At 31.8% G+C, this 21,603-nt stretch overlaps 1 protein-coding gene across 1 annotated transcript; it reads left to right on the forward strand.

The window, feature by feature from the left end:
- Positions 1-332: 332 nt before the first annotated feature.
- LOC130893529 (citramalyl-CoA lyase, mitochondrial-like) lies at positions 333-14,766 on the forward strand. The gene is made up of 7 exons (XM_057799753.1): positions 333-984; positions 1,034-1,174; positions 5,799-5,996; positions 9,687-9,873; positions 10,815-10,928; positions 13,588-13,766; positions 14,626-14,766. The coding sequence occupies exons 1-7, from the start codon at positions 940-942 to the stop codon at positions 14,713-14,715; spliced, it is 954 nt and encodes a 317-aa protein (XP_057655736.1). The 5' UTR covers positions 333-939; the 3' UTR covers positions 14,716-14,766.
- Positions 14,767-21,603: the final 6,837 nt, after the last annotated feature.

Genomic DNA, 21,603 nt, shown 5'->3' on the forward strand with positions numbered 1-21,603 from the left:
GTTGTTATATAGTTTCATTCGAACATACACTTCCATCTCCACTACAGACTAAAAACTCTATATATTATCCATCTTAAAAATATTTTACAATTTGATAAAGTCCGATCTAAAATATATGTTGACATGGGCATATCCATATGTTCACTCCAAAACTTTTTGCTCATTACGTTAACTTTATTCTGTTGGAACGAAAAATCACATTTAATATAATTTCATAAATTCAGATTATATTAGTTGCTTTCCAATTTATCAAACACTTTGTGCACCAAACCTATGGGCTCGACGATCATGAGCTTGGCACACATGAATGAATTGGAACAAACTTTGGTGAATTTTGTGTCAAGTGTCAATTTTGAAAACATTTCACAAATTATTTGTTGCTATGTTTCAAATTCAAGATTGATTGATTAAAAGATACGAATACTATGGAAGCAATTCTTTGAAACTATATTTTTCACTATATATACCTTCTTAAGCCCCTTTTATAGTTTTCTTCATTAAGTAATAACGCATATCCCCAATTTGTCTCTGAATTCAATAATATAAGAAAATTTTGTCTTAAGAAAACACAAATGTTATTCTAAATAAATCGGAATGAATTTGAAATAAATGCCCACAGAACATCAATTCTACTGTTTGTGTTTAAAGCCCAATTTTGGAGCTTATGGAGCCCAAATATTTACCTGGTGTTTGAAGAGCAAGGGGAAAACACAGCTTTGCTCGACGCACAGTTCTTAAAAACGACAATATTTGGCATATATGTATCACATATATGCACTTGGGAACATAGGTTTGAAGCATTTCGCACCCATATGCCCGACTGGGTACTCAAATTGTGTGATTGGAAAGCGACTATTGGAACATACTCAAAAATATTATTAATAAGAAATTTGCTTTCTTATTTTGTTTTACATTCAAAATATTAAGTTATTAAACAAGATGTGGATATATAATATGAAGTTATTGAAAAGAACTGTTTTAGAAGTGAGTGTTTATGAATTGAACTAGATTTCAATTAAATGTATTGTTTCAGATTTCAGTACGATATTACAAACCCAGAAGAGCTATTTTGTATGTTCCAGGAAATGATTTAAAAAAAATTAATAAGATTCAAAGTCTCACAATAGATTGTGTTGCTCTAGATTGTGAAGATGGTGTGGCATTGAACAAGAAGGTAATTTTTTTAAATAGTTTTATTTAAATTAAATGATAATACTCATTTTGGGGATGTTTTAAATATTAGTACTTTTTAATATTTATGTTTGAATTATATATATGACATGCAGTGCATTTTTATGTTATTAATATGATACTGTACATAATCTTAACTTTGAAACTGTTAATATGCTAAGGAATTTGATCAATATAATGTTGATATAATTTTCTATCAATTGTTAGGTCGAAAGTTCTGTAGAGGCTAAATTAGATGCTCTTGAACTATCTTTAGGAATTAACTTAATACTTTGGGAGAAATTCAAATTTGTCTTTGAATACATGAAGAAAAAATATCGAATATTAAGTTTGCATAATGAGAGTGTAATATTGAAAATAATCCAGCAGAGAATATATCAAAAATGTGAAAAACAACTAGGTGAAATGCAGTTTTGCTTTAGAGAAGGATTGGGAACTAGAGAAGCATTATTTTCTATCACAGTACTACTACAAAAGTGCAAAGAACACAATGAAATTGTATATGTCTGTTTCATTAATTTCCAGAAGGCTTTTGATAAAATCCAACATGATAAACTTAAAGAGAATTTAACAACTATTAACTTACATCCAAGTAATATACTATTAATCAAAAATATCTGACAGACGAAATCGAAATTCAAAAGGGAGCTCGCCAAGTCTGAGTTCTTTCTCCACAACTATTTAATCTATATTCTCAGTCTGTATTTCAGAAAGTGCTAGAGTAGAGACATGAGAAGGTAAACATCAGATGAACATTAATCAACAACTTAAGATTCACCGATGATACTGCTATAATGGCTGAGAGTGAAGAAGATCTTTGAATCCTATTAGAGAGAATCGACTGAGAATGTGAAAATATGACTCACTATAAATATTGAAAAAACTAAATTTATGGTTATAAGTAAAAACCAAAGTATTAATACAGGGTATGGCACTGGAATGAGGCACATTTTAACACACCACTGCCTGACACGTGAATTGGTGAGAGAGTTCTGTTTATTATAGATGTGTTTGTTATTGTATGCAGTTTAGTAGCTATGGAGAATTATGGGGTTTTGTTAATAAACAAAACTTTCGATATTGGTGTGCAGAACAACCAATGTAGTTGCATGCCTAAAAAATTACGGTTTGGTGCGGTATTGCATCCTTGGGATTATTGGACTGTATTTTTTTGAAGAGAACAATCGAACTGTAACCGTTACCTTGAAGCGATATTTGCGAATGCTACAAATATTTCTTACTACCAAATTACGTAGATTGAGAGTTGAAGATCACGGAATATGGTTTCAACAAGATGGGGCAACTAGTCATACCGCTAGAATAGTTATGCAGTTTTTAAGGAATAAAGCCTGGCCAGCACGTTCCCCTGACTTAACGGCTCCAGATTGTTTCTTATGGGCCTACTTAAGGTCTAAACCTAAAGTGTATCTAAACAAGCCTCACACACTGGATGAGCTAAAGAACAACGTAACTGAATAGATAAGTAGAATTGATGGGAGACTTCGCGGCGCAGTTATGAACTACGTCCGAAAAAAAATTGAAAAATGTATAATATATGTATATATAAAATGTATAAAACATAATAAACTCTTAAAAACTGCATTCAATGTTATTAATTATTTAATTATTAATTATTCAAATGGATCCAGATTAAGAAATCAACATCAGAATTGAAATGGCTCGAAAGGCATTTGTCAAGTACTCCTCAATGTTTGCAAACAGAAATCTAAAAGAAAGCTGTTGACAATTATTAAGATAAGAAAAACATCTTACATAGGACACATCTTACGCAACGACAAATACCTACTGCTACAGAACAATGCAGGGCAGAGTAAAGGAAAAGAAAGGCATCAGCAGGAAGAAGAAATCCTGACTCCGTAACATAAGAGAATGGATAAATATCAGCGTAACAGAATTGTTTCATATTGCGAGGGATAGAAACGCACGAGAAGAAGAAGAATGAGTGTGATTTCATCAACATAGTTTCCGATTATTGTTTTTGAGGTGTCATGGTAACTAGGTTATTGTACATATATTTATGTAGAAGCATGGAATTATAATGGAACTTTGTGAGTCTCCAAAGACTGCTTGGATTGAATTCAAATTCATAACTGCCAATAACTTCAACGGTTGATCATAGTTTTAGTCTATTTTAGAATAGACATATAATGACATTATAATAGATTTCATAATTTTACTACCAAAAATTGAAGATTAAGTGGATAAAAAATGTTTAAACATCTGTTTTTATACATATTTCTGGATTCTGAACCAAAGACTCAAAAAATAAAGAAAAATTATTTAACTATCACAAAGTTCACCTGATTAGAAAACAATTAACTAAAAATTGTGATGCAAGATTTTTTATAACGCCAAAACAATGGTTGAATGGTATAAGAAAATTTGGAAAAATTTTAGAGCTTTTGGTATTTTGGGGTATCAAAACCATCGATGCGCGTCAGTGCACAAACGTAAAGTTTATTAATTTTTTTGGTGTTATAAAAAATGCTTACATCACAATTTTGGGTTAATTTTTTCTAATTGGGCGAACTTTGTAATAGTTAAATAATTTTTCATATGTATATAATAGTTAAAGAATTTTTTTTATTTAAAAACACAAAATATATAGGGTGATCCATTTAAAATAACAAAGTTCATTATTTTTCCGGAAGAAGAAAAGATCTGACAACAATGTATATACCACCATAATACCTGCCGTAGCACAAGGCCCTTGTACACAAACATTTATAAAAATCGTACAAACCGTTTCCGAGATAATTGATGCGTTCCATATAGTGTCATCATGACACAAGATCAGTGATAATAAGTTTGGCTGATAGATCTATCCAACTATCAGATTCTGATTTAGATGCTTAGTTATTAAAAAAGCAAATTCTGCATTGAAAGATAGAAATTATCCAGAAAAAATGATAAACTACATATTCAAGAAAATGATAAAGAGATACTATAATCAATTAGGAAACAAAACTCAAACGAAACATCAAAACATGAAACATTTTTCCTTGCCATATGTACAAGGACTTTCCCAACAAATATAGAATTATTTCGATAAATATGGTATAAGGACATAATACATTATCCAAATATTTCACTAAACTAAAATCTGAAACACCAAAAAACAAAAGAAGTACCTAATATACTTCAAATTTAGAAAATAGACTAAAAGGTCATCAGTATGATAAACAAATTAAACTGCATTAACGAACCATGAAATATCAAAAAAACATGAATTCAATTATTGAAAAATTCTTGAAACAGAATCTGATACACAAAGAAGAGAATTTTTAGAAATGGTTCACATTCATAAGAACGAAAAAGCTATAAATGATAAAAAAAGACTTAATTATTCAAATAAAATTTATAGCTCGATTTTTTAAATTTCAAAACAACTACAATCAATTTGATTAAAGGGTGCTACATATTTTTAGATGTAAAAACTAAGGAAAAATTGATTGTTCTTGTTAAAACAGATTTTTATTTTGATATTAATGTTGTATGTGATCTATTGATTAATATAAATACGCAAATTGTCAGTGTCAAATCATATCTTGATGAAAACTGAAAGTAGTTGAAGCGTTTTATAGAGACCTAAAATCAAGACGATTTAGAAACATAAATATATATATAATGAAATTGATAATTAACTATTTCGCTTCAATAGTTTCGATCCTAATACACAATTCACTATAAAAAAGGAAAATATTGACAAATCGTTACCTTTTCTTGATACTAAATTTACAAGAAACGAAGATAACAAAATTTTAATTGACAGGTACAGGAAACCAATAAGTTCTGGAAGATATATCAATTTTCATTTATATCTCTCACGTAACACTAAGACACACACTCTAACCTCAATTCCGCCATTTTTATCTCACCTATTTATACACCTTTACCATATATAAAATCAGTTACTCCTAAACTCCCTGGAATCTTTAGACAACATAATATTCAAATGGCATACAGTCAAACCCTTTATATTCAATCTATTTTTACTAAAATGAAATATAAAACACCAATCAATAAATTGCCTAACATAGTATTTGAAATTCTTTGTTTAAATTGTGACAAAATGTACATTGGTCAGTTGAAGAGGTCAACCACCCGTCGGTTAACCTCTCACACAAGCGATAGAAACTGGTGTTCATAGCGACACATGTCTACCATGAATTATGAATCAACATACATGAATTAAACAACATATATTGCCCAAAATGATCAATGAATTAATAAGAAAACTGCTTACGTCAAATGCCAATTACCAAATATTTTAAACCAAATTAAACTTATTCTTATTTTTGATTGAAAATATTATTATTTATTAATAAGTACTTATTACTATTATTAAACTTTATTAAAAATTTATTTCACAAAATCCGCTTTTCTTCATACATTCCGGATGATCCGGACTTTCGATTATTCGAATCCCTAACGACAACGTCCGGTTAATAGAGTTTCCACTGTATAAGTATTTGAAAGCTCGGAATATATTAGAGTCAGTACACTTTGGTATCTAATTTTTCCACATTTCCATTACGAAAACGCTTGTATATAAATGAACTATTTATTAATTTTGTTTACTAAAGGATGAAGCAAGGTATACAATACGAGAAAGTTTAAATCGACTAATTCCAGATATAAAAAATAAAACTGATATAGGAGTAAGAATTAATTCTGTAGATAGTGAAATATGTGAGAAGGATTTGGAGGTTTGTTTATCTGGAAATTATTTGCCACATACTATTTTATTACCAAAAGTAGAAGATAGTGGACAATTGCATTGGGTAAGTATTTTGATGACGAATGGTTTCGAAAATAAAAAAATTACATTACATTACATCATCCGATTATTTTCAATAAATATCAACTATAGAAATATTGGTTTTTCTTACTGGTTACGACTCATATAAGCGCAGAGAACAACTTTACGTCATGACCGTTTTTTTTAAATACATCGAAGACAATTTATAAGATTGATATCTATATTAATTTAACTCAAAGTACAGTTGAATTATGTTCTTGTTAGCTTATTCAATTTTATTTTTATTGTTAATCAGTCAATTGGTGAAGTAGTCAGCTAGATTTTTTATTTGGGTACGTTTTTCAAGCTACAAGTAAGCTTTTTATCAACAGTGTAATTAATTTATATAGATAATTATACTAGTTTAAAAACCATATCCATAATGTATTATTCAGAATATCGCTGGTGCTTGGAGGACGTGGAAACTGTAGATCACCTCACATTCACACCTGCATTCACAGGTTCATGGTTCAAACGTAAGTGCAAGCCTTACAGTTTGCACAGTGACGTTATAGTTTCGAACTATTGGCTTTTCCAAGGAAATGGTGTTTAGTATTTTTTAATTGGACACGATAGGTTTATAAGAAGACCTACCGCACCTGGCTATTAAATAACGAGGCTGGTTACGAAAAAGGGTTTTATTATAAAAATTATTCTACATTCGAATGCTTCCCTTCAATATACTCCACTCCTCTCGCCACTCACCTTACCATGCGTTTATTCCATTGATCGAAGCAGTGCTGAAAGTCTCCTTTGGTGAGTGCCTTTAGGAGCTCTGCCGTTTTTTGCTTTACCGCTTCCGTCGACTCAAATCGGATCTCTTTCAAAGCAGATTTTATCTTCCGAGACAAAAAAGTCGCACGGTGCTAAATTTGGTGACTACGGAGGGTGTTCGAGCACTGGAGTGCGCTTACTGGCCAAATACTGCTTCACAGATAGCGCGTTATGGGCAGGTGCGTTGTCCTGGTGCAAAATCCACAACTTCCACAACTCTGGTTGTTTTTTACGAACTCGCTCTCGTAGTGTTGCCAAAACTTACAAATAGTAAGTCTGGTTGACAGTCTGGAAACCATTCAGTCATCACGATACCGTTAATGTCGAAAAAAAAAAAACGATAAACATTGCGTTGAATTTTGATTTGGACATCCTTGCTTTTTGATTCTGGACGATTCAGGCGACTTCCAATTCAACGATTGCTTTGTTTCAACAACGTATTGAAAAATCCTCGTTTCGTCGCAAGTAATAACGTTTTCCATTTTTTCTCTTTCTTTTTTTTGCTTTACCGTCTTCCATCGACTCAAATCGGGTCCCTTTCAAAGCAGATCTTTTTCTAACCTTTTAAGGAAATCTGAGCAGACCCGTTGACTTCGCACAGACTTTTGTCATTTGTAATTCCTCGTGTAACATTTTTCTAACCGTTTCTTTATCGGCGTTTACAGCCTCGGCAATCATCCGGATGCTCATTCGACGATCTGCACGCTCAATTTGGTCGATTTTGGTTACTGTTTCCGGAGTTGTTGGAAGTGAAGAGGGAAATTATTTTATAAAATTATTGAAGACTTAGATTATTTCCAGGAAATGGTTGATTGAAAATATAATCAACAAGGCAGAAACATGATATATTGCGAATAAATATCCACACATAGTTCAAATTCAAATATCTGGGTATAGAACTATCCGGATATGGTGATATTGAGACAGACAGCAATAGCAGCCGGATGTCTGAACGACACTATATGGAAAAACAAATAATATGAGTATTGAGGCCAAGTCAAGAACCTACAAAACTGTATTCAGACCCATAATGACGTATACAGCAGAAACTCTGCCAAAACAAAAAGGCTCCTGGAAACAAGCGAAATGAAAGTCCTATGAATAATTACTGGATAAACGCTCCGACATATGACAACGCATTTTTAACGGAATGAGTTTGAAATTGGTTCATAAATCCAGCAATATATTAAAACAATTTTTTGGTAATCCAGGATAAAATACCAGATTTGGAGAAAATTGGTATTTATTAAGTTAGTTGTTTTGAATGTGACAAAAATTATTTTAAGCAGACTAAGAAGTCTGTTAGTCTGTTAATGTGTGTATGTAATGGAAAAATCGGGAATTGCCGAGCACGTTGTCAATCATAATAATGGTTAAAAATGTATTCAACAATGATTTGTTGGATGGGCCTATTCTTTATAGTTTCTCAGCTGAGGAATGAATGTTAAATTTTCCACCGAAATATTTTTCCCTACCTAGGTCAAGTTAATAGACTTTAGTTTACCTCCAGTCTCTGAAGACATTAACTTGGTTATCGAAACGCACGCCAGACTGTGTAATTGGGTATATTGGAGCAGTGACAGTGTAAACAATCTGTTCAGTACGACGAAATGATTTTGATCAGTAATTAGATGACACATTTATCTCTGACTCCACGATAAAAAATGCGTTTTAGTGATAGATAATGCTCGCTACCACAACCCAGGTATTTTTCATGAAGTTAATTCTAAGTTGAAATTCCTGGAACCGTTGGTGACAATCATACTGAACACTCTGTTTACACTAGCACTACACCAACACTCACAATTGCACTGTTTGACGCGCGTTTCGATAATTAAGTTATCGTCTTCAAAGAGTGAAGGTCCAGTTTATCTTCAATCTCTGAACCTGTATTTGTAAGTCTTGGTGTGTTGATAGTGTGAACCAGTGATTACCAAAGTGGTCCTGGTGCACCCACAGGGGTCCCCGGAAAGTTCTACAACAGGAGTGTACTTGATTCTTCAAAGTTAGATCTGATTTTTTAACGAATTGGTAATATGGTGTAAATGTATCAATGAAAACTATTTATAAGTATTTTGAAAGTGCCGAAAAAAGTTCGGGAACTTCTGGTGTAAACAATCAATGTGTTCAGTATCAAGTCTATGCTTTGAAGTTGACTATATGCATTAATAATGAAAATGTATAAACCAATTATATTGTTGATAAGCTTTGATCAAACCTGATAATTTAACATTCAGAGCTGAATCTCATCAGAAAAATAAAGGTAAGTATATAGAAGCGGCCTGTAATGTATGGTGTGTAGCAGCTACGAGAGAAAAAGTAAACCTCCTCGAAAACTTTTAAAACACTTGTGCCTTTGTGAAGGAAATTTAATGAAAGAACAAACCAGCGATAGCGAATCAAATTTCAAGTGTAACAATTGAATGAAATACAATATTGTAACCTGCCAACAATTATAATAATACAATTGAATCGTTTAATTTTGTTATCTATTTGTTCCTGTTATAATAGAAATCTTTAGGAGTTATTTTAAGTTAATGCTTTCTTATAGAGATGGCGCTCGATTTGTAGAAATAGTAGTTTAATGTTCTATGTACATAGTTTTGTTTTTGTAGTTGATTATTATTGAGAAAAGTAAGGTTAAGTTAATATATGGTTTTACCGGGTTTTTAGCACATGGTTGGTTTTATAAGATATAAGTGATAGATGATGTATATATATGAAGATGTAAATAAAATGTATATAAAGACCTAGATTGATTTTAATCAACACTGCTGTGTAACAAATAACAACAGTTCCTTCACATATTTGACCTATCACAAATATATCTATTCAATAATAATTTACAGTAAACCAATTTTCAACTTTTTTATATTTCTGCTAAATACATACAATTTAGTTTTCAGATTGTATCGATAAATACATTAAACAACGTGACAAAATTAATTTAATCATATTTCTAGAGTCTGCTAAAGCTTTCATAAATATCTCAGAAATATGTAAAACATTGGTAACATTAGCCGATAAACAAAAAATTATACCAAATTCTTTAGTTTTTGGAAGTGATGATTATTGTGCCAGTATAGGTGTGTATATATATTTATGTATGCATCTAAATGTTCTTGATTTTAGGTTTCTTCTGTTTTAAAATTAGTTTTTTTGATAGTTTTTAAAAGATGAATTTTGACGTTTCGACTTTTCTTAAATCTTTATCAAAATATGATATTAATGCATCTAAATGTTCTTGATATTAGGTCTTCTATTCTAAAATTAGTCCTTTAATAATTTTCGAAAGACATGAAAATTATTATAAAACTATTCAAAAAGCGAAAACTGCATTGAAAGAAAATATCCGGAAAATATGATAAACAACATCAAAACATAAAACATTTGTCCTTACCATATGTACAAGGACTTTCCCAATAATTATCGAATTATTTCAATAAATATGATATTAGTATAAGTCATAGAGGACATAATACATTATCCAAATATTTCACTAAATTAAAATCTAAAACACCAAATACAAAAGAAGTAATATTATAGTGTGCTTGTACTAAATGCTGTCTATATAGGGCAAACATCTCAGTATTTAGAAAAGATAAAATTCTTGAGACGGAATCTAATACACGAAAAAGCGAATTTTGAAAAATGGTTCACATTCATAAGAACGAAAAAGCTAAAAATGATAAAAAAGACCTAAATAATTTAAGTAAATTTTATAGCTCTATTTTATAAATTCTGATAAAACTACAAATATTTTAATTGATTACTGCTACATATTTGAGATGTAAGGACTAAGGAAAAATTAATATAGACTTAAAATTAGTCGAAACGCTATCTTTCAAAAAATTATTAAAAAAAAAACTAGTTTTAAAACATCAAGAACATTTAGAAACATAAACATATCAAAATATATAAGAAATTAAAGAAATTCATATATATAATATATATATATATATATATATATATATATATATATATATATATATATATATATATATATATATGTAATAATTTTTGATAGGTGCTACAAGAACCGAAGATGCTACAGAAGTTTTGTATGCTAGACAAAAACTAGTTTTATATGCCAAAGCATATAATTTTCAAGCAATTGATATGGTGTATATAAAGTTCAAAGGTTAGCAATTTTTTATAATAATTTTTCATACTTATGGTTTTCTTAATGAGCTATGAGTGTATTAAATGAATTTTTTTATTCAATCGATACACTTAGGTGTAGAATATTATACATGAAATATATTAATTATCTTTTTGGAACATATCTATATCACTTTGATATCTATTCGATACCATATATTATGTGTGCAATTTGAGTTCTCGTAGTATCCTTCATTCCATGTCCATTTTCCTACTGTTGAGCTTTTACACTCTTTCTATTCGAGGAGTTAATTAATAAACAGTGTCTCTTACGTTCTTAATTTATTTAAATACTATAAATACTATACACTACACTTAACTAACTTGAACAATTTATTTAAATTCTCGATTACTTATCTAATCCGTTCTGTTCACTACGACTATTTTTTATAAACTGAACTAAACTGCCCTATATATATATATATATATATATATATATATATAGACCTCCCTAGTCTGATAAAACAAAGATCATACAAATTCTGGATATTTCGGAAGGCGGTGCCTTCGCCAAATTTTAGAATTCTGCTATATCTCAGCAACCGGCTCCAGGGTGGAGATGAGTTCGTACATTACCCCCTCTTGGAGCTCATGGACTGGATGTTTAAATCGGTGTCTGGACCCATTCCTACACTTTCCGGTCATATGGAAATAACGGCACCGTCTTCACCAAGTACTGATGATGAGTTGGATAGCCGCAAATTAATGTGTGAACCTTGGTATCCTGGAATACCTCTATCAAGTTCTTAACGTTTCGCCTATCCAACTGGTTACTATCTGTAGTTTCTTAGTCCTAGCCGATTTCTTCTCGTTGGCTTCCAACACATGGTCGTAGAGGCTTTGAAGTGACTCCGAACGCCGTTTGACAGTCTTCGTTCTAGTTGAAAGCTCTTGCTTCTTCTGTGAGTTGAGTTAGCTCTTAAGAATCTTCGATAGTACGTGAAAGTCCAAGGAAAGTCATAACCTGATAATTATCGGTTGGTTGTGGCCATCGCTGTATGGAGGCAATTTTCTCGAGGTCTACTGCCACTCTTTCATTGGCCTAGATAGTTGACTTGGTTTTGGAATAGCTGGTATTTCTTTGGGTTTAGCATGAGCTGGGCAGCTAGAAGTAGCTTGAATATGTCTTCTAAATTCCTGAAATATTCCTCAAATGACTTTCCCAATACCACGATGTCATCCAAACAACCCAGGCATTTTTCTAAGATATTTTACATGAGTATTTTGAATGTCGCGGACGTATTATAAAGCCGAGTGGCATAACGTTGAATTGCCATAGTCCAGATAAGGTAGTAAAAGCAGTCTTCTCCTCATCTTCCGGGACCTCATCTACCTTGCTACTATTACTAGAGTACTAGTGTACTCTGGAGTACTACTGGAGACACCCATGGAGTGGCAGATGGTTCTATTACTCTCTTATCTTCCATCTCTCGAATTATTCTTTCAGTTTCTTCTCTCTTTGCTCTAGGAAGTCTGCGAGCTGGTTGTCTGACTGGCTTTTCATCGCCAGTATCAATTTTGTGTTTGACGGGTGACGGTTGAAGTTTTATGTATGGAACGCCTCAATTATCTCGGAAACGGCTTGTAAGATTTTTATAAATTTTTGTGCGCAAGGGTCTCGTGATAAGGCCGGTATTATGGTGGTATTTACATTGTTATCAGATCTTTCCTTTTCCGGAAAAATAATGAACTTTTTGGATCACTCTATATATTTTGTTATTTTTAGAAATTCTTAAGAAATACTGTATTATATATATAAATTTTTCATGTAATATTCTCTATACCTAAATACCATAATTTCGGAGTTATAGCTGCATTTACAGTATCTCCACCAAAGTGACAATAAATATTTTACATTTAGATGGATACGATTGAATAAACTCGTTTAATTTGAATATTATTTAATAATTTATGTGCTAATACAAATCTCTTAACAAGGTTTTAGTGTTAGTAAGTTAGTAAAACGTTTAACAAAACTGGTGCAGTAAATTATTTATCCAAATTTTGGGTCAGAAAACCTACAATAACTGAAGACAAATCTTTGAATGTTTGTGACATGTTTGAAGTAGATCCATATTTGTGAAGTGGGGAAATTAGGAATTTTATCAAACATACAGTAAAGGAGATTTCAGCAGATGCTCAAAATGTTGTCCATTTACTTCAATACAACAAGTCATCCGATTTTTAAAACTTTTCTCTGAAGAAATGCAAGCCAGTAAAATCAGTTACCAAGGCACGTCTTTTCCGAATACTATAACTTACAAAAGTTGATGTTCAATATCCACAAGCACTCCACACTGTAGGCACCACTCGCACCACTCGAGTGTAATAGGGTTTACCCTCTTGTGTAAGTAGGGATGATGCTTATACTTAGAAAAACCAGAGTTACTTCTTTTGCAATCATTTTATACATAATTGATATTAATATTTGTCGACTATATCGTGATTGATAAGTATGGATGGGACTGGAACACAATTACCATATCTATTCACAAAATTGTTCAGTTATCAAACACTATCAATATATGAGGTCTAAAGTTTATTAAATTTTTCTGTATTTCTCGGATATTATTACATATATACTTGCCTAAATCCGCATTAAATATGCTAATTTAATGTAACAGTAATTTATATTTTAGATTTAGAGGGCTTGGTACGTCAAAGTGAACAAGGAAGGCACATGGGATTCACTGGAAAACAAGTTATACATCCGGATCAAATAGAAGTCGTTCAAAAATCTTTTTCACCCTCTTTGGTTCAAGTCGAATGGGCCAAAGGTCTTTTAAGAGCCTTCGAGGAACATCAAATTAAAGGAATAGTATGTATCCCAGATAAAGAACACTACGCTTAATAGCTAAAAAGATAGTACTCAAAAATCCCAATCGAAATTTGGACAACGTTTTTGAAATTAGAGTGAACTATCTGTAATGTTATGATCGTGAGATCTTTTTAATACAGAGAACAAAAAAAAAACGAAACTACCAAATCAGTGTACAATGTGATTTAACAAAAATCGGCAAGACTCTGTGGACTCATGATCAGTCAGGTTTTAGGACGTGCAGACTCAGTGAAGGATAAAAAAAACCAATTTGAGAGTAACTGTTGGTCGCCAGTTTTCGGTTATTAATCTTCAACAATCCTCATAAATGCTGGTTTAAACAATTTTAAACCTGAGAAGATTGCATTCTTTTTTCATTGATTGGACCTTCTTCAGCCATGAAGTCTGTCGTCTGCCAGGACCACGTTTTCCCTTTGATCAGAAGTTGCAAATGTCTGTATTTGTCATTTCTACATGTGTCCCAGATACGAAGTTTTTAAACAATTACTTGCTGATGCGCGATCTTATTTCTATATCTGGGTCTATATCTTTTGTTATCCAACACCCCAGATATTTAAATTTATTGACATTTTCGATGAAGCCACCATTTATGTTGATAGACATGGGAGGATGGTTGGATGTTTTGCAGATAACACCGTTAAAAGTTGATAAATTACAGAGTTGAGACACAAAAAACAATAACACAATACCCTACAGAATTTTTCAAGATTTGTACAAAGGGATCTAATTTCCAATGTTTATTTCAGCGTTTATGCGAGAAGCCTTTTTTGAATATATTATTAATTTTTTCAACAATAGATTATTGTTGTAATTTTTAAATATGTATTTATTTTGCCAGGGAGCCTTCACATATGAGGGAAGTATGATAGATATGCCAACCATCAAACAAGCTCAGAATATCATTGAACTAATGAATTCTATCAAGTAGGAAGCTTAAAAAAATTGTATTGTATGTACGCAAATACAATATTTATCTGTTTGGAAGTTTTTATGACTAAAATCATTTTTTCAGCGACTACCCGTTAATCTTAAATATGAACAATATAAACCAAACTATCTTTACATGCCACAATTTTTCTTATCTGACACTATAATTGCAAATGTCGATACTAAAGATATTGTCACTAATAATAATAGTCTAAGCTACGTTTTCGAGAGAAAATTTCAGGGAGGTCAAATCTGTGATTTGTTATTAGTATAGGATCCCGATATGAAACGACCTCCACCGAGCTGGTTAATGGATCAAACATATTTTTTATTTAATTTAATATATCAATAAATATGGATTGGTTAGCAAATTTCAGTCCAGGATATTTTTAATTAATTATTAAAAAAAAAATGTTTTAAACTTTAACCGGTTTGGTTAATAGATAGGGGGAGTCCAGGAGAGTTTGGCAGGGGGAGACTTTAGCCACATGAAATATTTTCATTACTTATTATGTTGTTACCATGCTTTGAGTGCGTGTGCAACATCTAGCTCGTGTGACTCACGTTTTTCATAAAAAATGTTTATTTTGAAGATTGATCATGTTCTGTATTAGCCTTGGCTTTGTTCAACAAATATACTTGTTTTTCCATCATTTTTCTATTATTTTTCAAGACTGGTCAAAGTCTCACTACCCAAGCGGGAGAGTTTAGCCAAAAATCTATGTAGATTAGAATGTTGATTATACAGAATCGGTCTTATTTTTTCATATTTTATCAGGTGGAAAAGTTGTCACTATGAGGGGGCTTCCATGACCCATAATTGAAAATTTGGTTAATGAACCATAACAGAAGATAGAGGTCAGTCAGCTAGAAGTAAAAAGTGGCCAAAGTGTTCCGGTCTCCCTCTAAATTTCTATACCAACCTTTTTTTATTCATAATTAACGCATAGGTTTAACAACAATAAACATATCTGGCAATAATAGATCCATGTTGCAAAAGTGCAAAACAAAAAGGAACTTTTTAAAATGATTTGAAAAGTTGATATTTTACCTGTCCAGGTAGGATGTGCACTGATGAATGCAACAACTGCCACCAACCAGATAGCTTGTATAACGTCCGGGATAGTGAGAGATAAAGATCCCGATATAAAACGACCTTCACCGAACTGGTTAAAGTATCGAACATATTTTTTATGTAATTTAATATATCAATAAATATGGGTTGCCTAGCAAATTTCAGTCCAGTATATATTTAATTAATTATTAAAAAAAATCTTTTTTAAATATTTCACCGGTTTGGTTAATAATAAATTCTATACCAATCGAAAGTGTGCAGCCCATAGTATAGGCAAAAATTAGATTGCCTATTTTTTTCCTATCACTTCTCTTGGGTTGGCAGGTAGGAACAGGTAAATCGATACTAGTAATTTGCCCCGGTCTGGTTAATGAATGAAACTTGAATGAAAATAGAGTTATATATAAATTATTAAAATAACTAGCAAGCTCATGAACATTTCAAATTCAATGTCTCCATACAGAAAAGCACTTCTCATTTATATCTGATATATTGTTATGTCCAACTTATTTGCTTCTACTAATAATATAACCAATGTATTCAAATTACACAGCGTAAATGTCTTACAGACTTTAATCACTTTCTTGTAGGAAACAACGAGCCTCTAACCTCGCTTTAAACTCACTATTGTTTTTCACCTTAAACACTCACAGATTATCACCTTTTTATTCTTTGGCTAAGGAACTTCACAGCATGTGTTATTTTCTTTTAGAACACTTAGCTCTTTCTGCAACAGCTCTGTTTTTACCAGGAAACAATGAGCTACTAACCTCGCTTTAAACTCACTATTGTTTTTCACCTCAAGCTCTCACAGATTATCACCTTTCTATTCTTTGGCCAAGGAACTTCACACCATGTGTTATTTTCTTCGAGAACATTAAGCTCTTTCTGCGACAGCTCTGTTTTTACTAGGAAACAACGAGCCACTAGCCTTGCTTTAAACTCACTATTTTTTTTCACCATCAACTCTCACAACCTCTCACCTTTCTATTCTTTAGCTAAGAAAGTTCACACCATGTATTATTTTCTTTCAGAACACTAAATTCTTTCTGCAACCTGTTTTTACTCGTGAAATTCTTTTGATAGGTAAACAGTTCCTCCTTCTCAGAATAACATTTCATACTTTATAGTCTTCCATTTATATAGGTTTTTCAATTTTTTTTGCCTGGTCTGATAACAAGATTCTGAATACTTTCCTCATCAGAATTCAAGATTTCGGGTAACTGTCCTTCAATGTATCTCCTTCCTCAAAATTTAGAGAGATTACTGTTTTTTCTCTTCTTGCAGGGAAAACATCTGTATCTCTTTCTGTAACAAAAATTACGTCTACATGTATTTCTATCCTTATGGGAAAAATATTCTATATCTAATTGTTTCAGAGTAACCAAGAAATATTCTTGTCTCATTTTTAGAGTAAAGTTTTGTGTATAAACATCTTGTCCAAATTCTTATGAGAAAGTTGAAACTTTTCTCCTCCCCATGCTTCATGTTCTTTTGTTACACAAATTTGATTGTAGATAATGTAGACAGGATCTGATGTTTCCAATACCATTGCCTTCCTTTCATTGAGAGTTGCAGTTCAAAGAAATGCCCTCAACCATTATGGGTTGATTAAGACATTAAAGTTGACTGTGAAGAGTATGAATCAGAATGACAATTAAATTTAATAACAAAAATCAATATTAATAATCTCAAGTGACTAATGGGGACTTAATTTTTTAGGGCGAAACCAAGGTCTCCATCAATATTTGTTTGTCATGAAATTTTTGTTAATTGTCTATATTCACCCGATAATACATTAGCTTACTCTGAATGTTGGGCTTTTGAGCGCATATTTCTATATATTTATTTTATGTTGAAAATTACGATTTTATAGGGACAGCAACTCATCAATTTTTGTAGGATTTTTAATTGTTTTTCATGTGGCAATGACCAGCGTGTTTGAGGCACGTTAACCTCAAATCAAATATATATGTACAGATTTACTTGTGTAGTATAGTAAAGTGTAAATTATTAATATATCTGCAAAATTTTTTGGTTATTCTTTCTTGAATAAAAAATTTATGATTAGCATCATCTAATTTTAGATCATTTTTAACGTGCTACTGTAAATATTGCTTTGGTAATTGGAAAATATCTTTAATTCGTTTAAAATAGAAAACTTCCGCCTATCATTATATGGGTTTATTTTTAACTACCTTGAGTGTAAAGCAAGACGAATTTATTTTGGTTACTCAATTAGTCCAAGGTTTCAAGTCGTTTGTTACATAGAGAGAGAAGAAAGATCAGATCACTAACCGACATGTATGACTAATACAAAGCAACTTGTATTTTAAATAGTTGTTTTCTTACAAATCAATACGTCATCCTATTTATTCTGTGTTTCAAAGACCGCTATAAAGAAAGAGCCTGTTAGAAATCAGAGGTTTGGAAGATAGTGTACTGGAGTGTATACAAAATGTTTCTAGGTTCATGCGACAACATGAAGGAGGTGTCCTTTTTTCTTAAGATGCGTCTCCATTGAACAAACAATGGGGAAACAAGTTTGTCAAACACGTTGATTAAAGTGCAGTTTTAACAAACATTTCTTATTTCAACAAACAATTGCAATTCGACATGAAACATTAGTCAGTTAGGTTTAGTCGAAGAATGGGTGATTTGAACCGCCACCGTCGTCTGGCCTGCATTGCAGCAGCTTATATTTTAATGGAAGAACCTCGTTCTCGTCGATGGTGGCAGAGACAATTTTTCAGAAGGGAGAAAAAACGTAATAACTCCTCCAAATTTTGAAAATACTTGAGAACTTTTTTTTCCTTTGTCATAACATGCTTTTATGTTGCTGTTATAAAAAAATTACCTAATTTCCACATAAATTAGGCCCAAGAGAATTAAAACTATGATTTTGACTAATGCTGTTTCTGCACTCAACTATTTTTACAGACAGTAGGAAACTTGGAAAAAGATAACCATTCGTTAAAAGTTTGTATTTGTTATTAATTTTGTTACGATTTTAGTTAATAATATTAATTTTATTTAATTTCACAAAAAATTTACAAACGTATATTTTTCCATATTACATGAGAAATGAAGTTACAGTATTGCAAAGTCATAAGACAGGAATATAACAAACTGAAACGCTCTTAAAATAGATCATTCTCGACGATAGTATCATTGTCATGTTCATTGGTTGGCCAGGTAAATAGTTTATCATAAAAAACTTTGAAGTTTTCAGGAATATGAACAATCATTTTCTTGATGTCTTCCATTTTCTTTATGTTGATTGGAACTTTCCCTGATGGGTAGGCTGCAATATTTGAAGGAAAATCAATATCGACGTTACGGAAAGCAGGTCTCAGCAGTTGATAGCTGTGCTTTTGTAATCTTTCAATGAAAATGTATGCTGTGAATACCCCCTTTTCTTCAGAGTTATAGCGGAACTCTTTATATCGGGTGGGAGCAAACTTGAATTTTGCTTCTTTTGCACACTCCTCCCTCGGCATTCTCTGGCTACTGGTTTTTTTGTCTAATATTCCAGTAGATGTTGAAAACTAACTTAGAACACGTTGTAACACTTGACTGAACTGACTTCGATACAACAACAACCCTCACCTTAAGGTCCGCGATCTAGCGGTGGGTGCAGAAACAACGTCAGTCACTGACTCATGTTATTTCTGCACTCAACACTCGAAACAAACGGTCTGTATTTTTACGGAACTACTCAACAGACTAATGTAATTTTTGCACCCAATACGCATCTTGCCTTTCTACGCTCATTTTCATTGAAAACGAGTTTTCGGATTTTTTTGACTGAAGTGGTTTCTGCACTCACCGATTCAATTGTTTGTGGGCCATTTTTCTAAAAGTCTTCAGTGATAACTCGTATTATATCCTTTACCTGTTAAAATTTTAAGGAAAAAGATCTATCTTTAAAAACGTTAGCATTTATATCTTCATGGTAGCCACAGAAACAAATAGATTGAAAATTCAATAACCCATCTTTAACAAAACTGTTTGATGTGTCGATGTGTAATACAGTGCAACCTCGATATAACAAATCGGAAGGAAACAAGGAAATATTCGTTACATCAAGTAATTCGTTGAACTGAAGTTTGTTATGTTGAGGTTAGGTTGGTCTAAAATTCGTTATAAAAAGGTAATACGTTTCTGAGCCATTTCAACTTGAATCTTTAACAATAGTAACGAGCAGCAGTGTTTACATTACTTTCCGTCAAACAACAATGATTGTTTTACGAACAAAAGCGTGTCGAAACCTGTCCCGACATGAATACATTGGTGGGAACTTTATATAAAGGTTTTGGGTTGACAAAATTCGTTAATTAGAGGTATTTATACTTTTTCTTGATAGTTGAAAATTCGTTATAAAGAGGTTGTTCGCAAAAAATGTTCTTAATGTAAAAGGTATATTTTACATTGACTCTTATGGACAATTCAAGGGGATTACGAAGAATTTGTTAAAGTCGGTATAACCAGTATACAAACTATTAGAAAAAGCCCGTCTTAGATTTGAAACAGTTTCATCTTTCTAGAATTAATTTGATGATGTCCCTCATTGATCTATGTTTCATCTAAATAAAATATATTTCTTTTTTAATCTCTCATTTCTTTTATAGTTCTTAAGTAAATTCTTCTTTATACTACAATACGTTTCTTTCAATTAAAATGGACTTTATGAAGTACATTTTTCAGCCCATTTCTTTTAAAAGTTACAATGGTGTGCTTTGACTCAGTTCAGGGTAATCCTGATCATCTTGAACCGTGACAAAAACTTTGTCGCATGTACTTTCCTTCGAAGTCTTCTTTATCTTCTGATTTTCTATTTTAAATGTTGGATGTCTTGGAGCTTTACGTGCTGTGTGAAACTCGTAACATTCCTCTTCTTTAATAACTCTGGAATCTTAGATTTACCAACACCAAGCGTACTACTAACTAATCCCGCTGTGTCATTAACACTTTTACATAAATGTTTATCTGTAAATGATTTTAAACAATTAAATATCAATGGTTTTTCATTAACTGTTGAGGACTGATTTTTCGGCGTTTACGCAGCCGTTCCAAATTTTCCATTATCGGACTAGAATTCACAATAGATTGCACACTACACCTTGTGATTGGAACTAATCTGTTAAGAATACATAACTTGAACGTCTTTACTATATGGTAGATCTTAAAATCGTATTTTCGGTCAAATTTGTGAGAAAAATATTCTTGAAATGGAAATAAGACAAAATATCCAACCTTTAATACACAGAGTTTTATTTTCTCAGTTTACAAAGAATGTCGTGAAATTACAATTAATTTTTTAGCGACATAGTAACTACTTTTTCTAAAACCGAGGTTCACCTCGTCCGATAATATTGTTTGATTTATATCCATTATATTTCGATGTTATATATTTAGCTAAATTTTTTTATAGTGAGCGCCAACAGGATTTTTGTCCTTGAGACATCTGTTTGATTCTATTCTCTATAATTGTGCAAAACGTGGGTTGAACTTTGAATAATTTACTACTATTCGACTTTTATCAGGTTTTATGACTACTAAAAAGAAATGTATTAATTTCCACTAAACTTCCATCGAAAGGCAAATGTCCAAATTCACAATAATCGGTCTTTCATGATATCAGCAGCAATCAACCATAATGAATACAAAGTAATAATTGAATCGGTTAATTTCAGAATGAGTACAACACCGTCCTTTTGAGATCCTGAAAATTATACGAGAAGACATAGATTTACTAATTTTTTTTTTTTTTCAACGTATCAATTCATACAAAGAATATATTATCATTAAAGA

The sequence above is a fragment of the Diorhabda carinulata genome, chromosome 4 (genome assembly GCF_026250575.1).
Source record: "Diorhabda carinulata isolate Delta chromosome 4, icDioCari1.1, whole genome shotgun sequence".
Lineage (NCBI taxonomy): Eukaryota > Metazoa > Arthropoda > Insecta > Coleoptera > Chrysomelidae > Diorhabda > Diorhabda carinulata.